Raw genomic sequence first — 7,320 nt, forward strand, 5'->3', positions numbered from 1 at the left:
CCGAGCTCCACAACCGCACAGTGCTGTCTGACGAACAGCTGAAGAACAATCCAGAGGAACCAGGCAGAGATTTGGAGTCCTGTGTGTCTTTAGGAAACATCTGGAACACAGTATGTCACGATGAAGACAGACACAACATGAGCTCCAGACACTTTCGCGCTCTCTAGATAAGACTCAGATAAGGCTGATGTTTCAGGAAAATAAGTAAAGCACACCGTCAACCACAAGCGAGACTTACTTCTCTCAGCATTGACTCTTTATTGAGGAAAACATCCAGAGTCCAAGCATGAGAGATGACTGTACTCAACATCTTGATAACAACACTGATGTGTCTGTCAGAAACACGTTTAGCGAGTAGATGATGAAAGATCAATGAATCACCTGCAGATCCCAGATGCTGTCAGAATGATAGAGAGCAGAATAAACTTTGAGAACTCTCTGCAGATCTCTCGTGTCCCAGACGTACACGCTGTGATCATTATAAACACACGACAGCCAGCCGTTCACAGGGTCATACTTCACAGCCACAGAGTCTGGATTCTGAACATCAGGATTCCTGAAAGACACAGAAGAGGAGATCAAGTATAGTCCTGAGAAGATCCATGTTTCCTTTCAGACAGAGAGAAAGAAGAGGTCAGAGGTCATGTGTCTGCAGCAGGTTCACCTTGTCTGAGTAACAGATGCGATGTCGACACCCAGGTGATGTGGACGTGGCAGAGTACAGATGAAGCTCAGATCAGATGAACTGAAGACTCGCACGGTTCCGTTTGCACACGCGCAGAAGATCAGATCCCCCGTCACAGACAGAGACGCCGCTGAGCTGGTCTACACACACACACACACACGCACACACGCACACACGTATGGTTTGTTATTCCGCGGAGACAGTCCATAGGCACAAAGACTTTTATACTGCAGATTTGATCCCTTAACCATCACAGAGAACTTTCAGCGTTTTTGGATTTTCAACAAATATTGTTCTGTCTGATTGATCCGCTTGTTCACCCGTGGGGACGTCAATTTCGTTCTGCCCATGAGTCGGTGTGCATCCAGTCCCCACCAGGATACACACACAAACAAACACACACGCATGTACGCACACGCAATCTACTGCCACTGCGTTTCCAGACACGACGTGTGTTGTGTTGTGATCCAGACAGCATATAACAAATCTAATCTAAGAGACTGGCCACAGGAAACTAAACTCAGCTGGTAAATGAGTCATGTGACAGGGAGACTACTGGACAATACTGAACAAATTCCATCACAACACACCTCACAGCACACGTGACACCCTGAATTAGGGCTGTCACGATTATGAAATTTGACTGACGATTAATTGTCTAATAAATCATTGCGATTATGACGATTAATTGTCTGTTTTTGAGCTTTGACATTTAATTCTCATACATTTTTTATTCAGCTTTGAAACGACCATATTGTTCTGAATATAAAGACTATGTTTTTTTCTTGGAAATACATCGGAAAAAATTGGGTCATCATACTTACGGTTTAGGCTTTTACCTGTCAATAATACAACCGCCAAATACTTTTTGTAAATTAGGTAAACTGATGAGGAGTGAATTGAAGCCACCATTAAAAAACTGTCAGTCATAGAAAAGCTTCTAGTCTGTTTTTTTCTCACTTGCAAGACTACAATAAGAGTTTACAATAATACATTTTACAAGTATTACCATGCTTTAGTTACAATATATACAATAAAATATGAAATATGCAGATGCACTACAGCTCCCCCTAGTGTCTTCTATAGAGATGTGCAATAATTGCGATGATCAGAAACCATCGCGATGAGGTCAAACAATCCTATGAGATGATTATTTAATAATCCTGACAGCCCTACCCTGAATGACTGAAGAGCTGTTTCAGCTGTTAAATCCTCACGACGGCCGTGTTGACTGTAAATGTGGTTCATGATTTATTCACACACAAGTTGCTCACCTGCAGATGAACCCATTTCTCCAGAACTCTCCTGTCATTAAACTCACACAGCAGACCTGATGAGGTGACGCAGAACGTGCTGTCTGACTTCAGCCCGCGGCCACATGCCACATCACAGAAGAAGTTGTTCTGAAGTTCACCGAGGAGACCCGAGCGGCCCATCAGAGGGACGGTTGGCGACAGCTGCAGGGGATGATGGGATAAAAACAGAGGATGATGTAATAGACAGCACCATCGTCACACCCGATTATGACGGACCATCGTACGCATTACCTTGTTAGAGTGAGAAGGTTCCAGGTACCAGAATCGAACGTGTCGGTTTCCAGCCGTGACAAAATAAGAGCTGTCATCAGAGAAGGCCACTGCCGTCACTTTACTGGACACCTTGTTAGTGGCCACCAGTGCATTTCTCTACAGCATCAAAGAGAACATTGATGAACAGTGCATCATGAGACAGATGCTGTGTCTGAAACCGCTCCCTCGCTCACTCCTTCACTATTACCTATGTAGTGAATGACATTGAGTCCGCTATATGAACATGAGTGAACGAATTCAGACACTGCCGTAACATATCCTGCGTCTGACATTCGTCATAACGCTTATATCACACCTGTGTGGCTTTATGGATTGCGTAATAAAATGGTAAAGTTAATTTTCACCTTATTCGTCACGTTTTTGTATTCGTTTTTAATAAAGAGAACAAAACAACTGTTTGCCACATTTATTTACTTTAACGTTTAATAATTTTTTTTCATATATTTAAAATAAAGCACGACTGTCTATAACATTCATTTACTCTGTTTATTCTCAAAAACACAAAAATGACTGTCAACAAGAACAAACACAAGTGTATAAATGTGGCATTAACGGTCACTCTCCTAAAGCTGATTCTAATCAAGCGGTCGTCGCGTGTTGTATCATGGGTAATAGTGAGTAAGCGACAGTGTTGGGTAAGTTACACTGAAAAAGTAATTCATTACTAATTACATATTCAGTAGTGTAATTAGTTTACTGTAGAAATTACTCTCTCCAAAAAGTATTTAATGACTCATTACTAATGACTTTCTACATCCTACATCAACCTTGATTAGTTCAGTAATTTCAAGGATAGACATGAAACGGCTCTTTTAATTCAGTCAAATAAATAATATTAAACTACATAAAGTAATATTATTAACTGACCAAACTATTACAAATGTGAGAATTATACATTAAAGCACGGATTCTAAAGTTAGACTTTGAATTTTGATGTTAATTCCACTATTGCACACACATATATTACACAAAGTATTTAGTTTAATTACTTCAGAAGTAACTGTAATTCAATTACAGAAAAAATAAGGGATTACTCTTACTTTACTTTTTCAAGGGAAAAGTAATTAAATTACAGTAACTAAGTACTTGGTAACTAGTTACACCCAACACTGGTAAGCGAGTATACATCGAATGTACACTCAAAATCAGAGTGCACTGTGGGTAAAAAGAGTGAACGAATGTAGGGAAAGAAGTAGTCGGACAACACTACAAAATGGGGGACACTCAATATAGTGCACTATATAGGAGATAGGGAGCGGTTTCAGACACAGCAAGAGACAGGCAGAAGGGCCTGATGGGATATTCTCGTACCTTCCAGACCCACAGGTTGACGCTCATGTCATGCTGGGAGCCCACGGTCACAATGTATTTACTGTTAGGGGAAAACGTCACACAGGACACAGCGCATTTGTGCTCCTGTAACTCGGCCACCTGTGTCCCGCACTCCACGTCCCAAACACGCACAGCAGGCAGATGACCGCTCTGACACACAGAGAGAGAGAGAGAGAGAGAGATGATGGGTCAGTGATCAGCGTGTTGAACTACAGGAACATTAGACCATCAGACATGATCGCTCACCTCTCCTGTCACCATATATTTACCATCTGAAGAGAAAGACAACGCTGTAATCGTTTTCCTGAAAAACAAAATATTCCACACACGTGAACAAGCGAATCACATGAAACACACGTCTGTATTTCCAAACACTGCGACATGAACTGCTGAAGATGAATAATTTGAATAATGTGTGCTGATGGTGATATGAAGTGATTCTTCACCTGGATGAATTGATGAGATGCTGTTGACTGTTTTTGGAGGGGTTCAGTAACACCACAACACATCTGAACAAAACACGCGCACACACACACACACACACACGTTTGTCTGGTTTATTATCTCCGTGGGGACAGTCCATAGGCGTATTGTTTTTATACTGTACAAACTGTATATTCTATCCCCTATCCCTAACCCTATCCCTAAACCTAAAGATCATAGAACACTTTTTGCATTTTTAGATTTTTAAAAAATATTGTTCTGTACAATTTATTAGCTTTTGTGCCCATGAGGACCTCAATTTTGGTCCCCACCGTGACACGAGTCCCCATGTGTTGGTGTGCGTTCAGGTTTAGGTCCCCACCGGGATATACAAACATGAACACACACACACAGGGATTACAGACTGAAGAAAATCCACAGAGCTGAAGCTAATAAACATTATGATAGTGTTGTGAAACAGAGCGGAGACATTCCCTCACATTAAGAGTCTTACACTTTAAACAACGTTAAAGTCACCATGAAACAGAAGTTGCGATTGAATTCTTTTCCGTATCGTGACGTGTATCCGAGCCAAGGGGCAATCTTCCGGTCTCTCGTGAAACCAACACGGAAGTGATTAAAACTGCAATTCATTGAGCCCCGTGTTAAAATGGCCAACTTTACAGCACAAAAAAACATGTTTACAGCCTGGTACAAAAAATTATTTTGGTCTATAGAGGTAATTTTATCCTTCATGACAACTGTGAGGAGGGTGATTGTTTTTACAACTCACCCAATTAACTTAAATTAAGCCTTAAAATTCTGCAAAATAGTTGCGTGGCCACTTGAGTGACAAGTGGTTTCAGCCAACCGGGCGCCTCAGCTCCAACTACATCCCGCCTCTTTGCCCATTTACGATTATCCGGGAGTGATGACGCGATGCCGACGACCGGCTCTGCCTACTTTACGCTTCATTTTTAAGGGCTCAGCATACTACATTCGAAATCGAAAAACGACCATCTGTGACCTGATTTTGAACAAATTCTGGTCCAAACGACAATTTGTTTCACTAGTTCGCAGCAGCAAACCAAACAGAACTCTCCGGGAAAGTTCGTGTTGGCCGGTAAACACCCTCGAGCCACCATTGGTCCATGGCCATTACGTAATAGGTGGGTGTGTTGTTTGTGTGGACCACGTGCGCGAAGCTATTTGGGTACGTCATGTACACCCCGCCTCCAGAAACAAAGGGGTGTTGGATTGTTTGAAAACACTATACTCAACGTTTTCGAGCTTCGTTTTACCCCGAAACGCAGAACGAAAGCGCAATTCGCATGGACTATGCTGAGCCCTTTACTCTTCACAAACCTACGGGTGACGTCAGGGACACTACGTCCATATTTTATACAATCTATGATCCGAAAATGTAGGGCGGGGCTTTATATTGCCTTTCCCTTTTTGATTGGTTTGTTGTAAATTGGACCTGTAGGGGAGGGCTAAAAATGCCTGGCCATTGGACAGTGAGTATAGTCCTATACCTCTTTTTGTTACTGACGTCATGTGGTGAAGAGTTGTTGTTGAGAGGAGCTTAATGTTTTTGATTAAAGATTACAATTGCAAATTAATTTTGAAAAAATAATGGTGTGCACGGATAAATAATTTATAATAATCACTGCAACACTGTGTAGAACCGTGTTTGATTTCATGGTGACTTTAAATGTGTTTGTCTGAACTACTTACATCCCGTTCACAAATATTCCTTCAGTGTTCTTAAAAAAGATGTTTACATCATAATGTTCGTTGAGTGGCTTACAGGCTATCATTCACTCAAGTGTCATGAAATATAACTGTCTATAATATTCATGTGTGAACTCACCCTGCCGGGTAGGCCACAGTTCCTGAACACGGGTCACAGGTTAAACTGCTGTTGCCTGAAGCTGTGATGCCCACAACTCTCTCCAGAGTCACCTGACAAACACACAAAACATCTTCATATCACTCATTCATCAGCTCAGTTTCTACAGGACTTGTTGTTTTAGGAAACGATTTCTCTAAAGACTAAAGTAAAGTTTGAAGGTTTGAATCCGATAACACGTGAGTCACAGGAATGTGTTTGTTTCATCACATTTACACACACACACACAGTTGTTTACATGTGATAGTGAGAGAGGTCAACAATAAAATACACTGATCAACAGCACAGATAACCGACCCCCAAACAGAGAAATAAAATACAAGCGAATAAAAACAATAATCCTCAACTCGCACACGTTGTTGTTATATCGAGGGTCACAAACTTTTTCATTCAAACAACTAAACGAATGAACTGACGAACTAACAAAACGGACTAACTTGTAAATATTTTTCATCATAGTGGTGCATGTGAGTAATGATGAATGAGTGTGTTGATCGCAGTTTAAGAGAGATTCTGAATTTGACTGAAAGTTACCTGATTTGACAAGCTCACGCGCGAGCGACTCTTTCTCAGTCTGATGGACGGAGAGCGCAGGAGACTTTTAATCCGACTTCTGATAGATCCGTCCATAGTCACTCCGCATTAAACCACACTGTCCTGTGAAACACTGCAGTAAAGAGATCAGACACCGCTGCTGTGACTGAGTCGGACCATCTGATCAATGACCTGTGAGAGTTTTCTAATGCTGAAGGAATCTTATTGGCTTTTGTAATCTAACTCTGTGCATATTAATAAGTATAGGTGTGTTCTTCACGCATCGACGGTGTATGACATCACAGTACCGCGAGATTAGACCGTTCTGTGCGGTTTTCCAATCACTCTCGCGATACTGTGTGTCGATCTGCGCCGCGCTGCTTGAAGGCGAACGCGTATTTTCAACAATAAACCGCATAGTGTTGTCACGATACTGGAATTTCTAACTTCGATTCAATACCTAAAAAAATATCGATATTCGATACCATTTTCGATACCACGGGGAATAAACTGCCATAGCAATAAGGCCCTAATAAGCAATAGCAATATAGGCCTTTTTAATTTTTATTTGAAGTTAAATTGAACAAGACTAGACAATGAGGTATATATTTTTACATTATTTATTAATTGTTAATCTAATGTTAATTTTACGAATACATTTACTATTTAAAATCAAAGTTGTATTTGTCAGTATTAATGGACCAGACCCTGTTGAAAAAACCAGCCTATGCTGGTTTGGTATGTTTTGATGCTGGTTTGCTGGTTTGTGCTGGTTTAAACTGTTCATGTGCTGGTTTAAGATGGTCATATGCTGATTTAAGATGGTTCTTAGCTGGTTTAAGATC

At 41.1% G+C, this 7,320-nt stretch overlaps 1 protein-coding gene across 1 annotated transcript in view; it reads right to left on the reverse strand.

The window, feature by feature from the left end:
• The window catches only part of LOC130566014 (mitogen-activated protein kinase-binding protein 1-like), a 12,441-nt gene extending 5,775 nt beyond the window's left edge, over positions 1 to 6,666 (reverse strand). The window contains exons 1-10 of the mRNA XM_057353215.1: positions 6,476 to 6,666; positions 5,903 to 5,994; positions 4,053 to 4,115; positions 3,853 to 3,910; positions 3,586 to 3,756; positions 2,233 to 2,370; positions 1,960 to 2,142; positions 665 to 825; positions 382 to 556; positions 7 to 100 (exon numbers count right to left, since the gene is read on the reverse strand). Of these exons, the coding sequence (XP_057209198.1) occupies positions 7 to 100; positions 382 to 556; positions 665 to 825; positions 1,960 to 2,142; positions 2,233 to 2,370; positions 3,586 to 3,756; positions 3,853 to 3,910; positions 4,053 to 4,115; positions 5,903 to 5,994; positions 6,476 to 6,571 (1,231 nt within the window). The 5' untranslated portion in view covers positions 6,572 to 6,666. The remainder of the gene's footprint in view (positions 1 to 6; positions 101 to 381; positions 557 to 664; positions 826 to 1,959; positions 2,143 to 2,232; positions 2,371 to 3,585; positions 3,757 to 3,852; positions 3,911 to 4,052; positions 4,116 to 5,902; positions 5,995 to 6,475) is intronic.
• Between the last annotated feature and the right edge of the window lie 654 nt (positions 6,667 to 7,320).

The sequence above is a fragment of the Triplophysa rosa genome, linkage group LG15 (genome assembly GCF_024868665.1).
Source record: "Triplophysa rosa linkage group LG15, Trosa_1v2, whole genome shotgun sequence".
In the NCBI taxonomy this organism is placed as follows: domain Eukaryota; kingdom Metazoa; phylum Chordata; class Actinopteri; order Cypriniformes; family Nemacheilidae; genus Triplophysa; species Triplophysa rosa.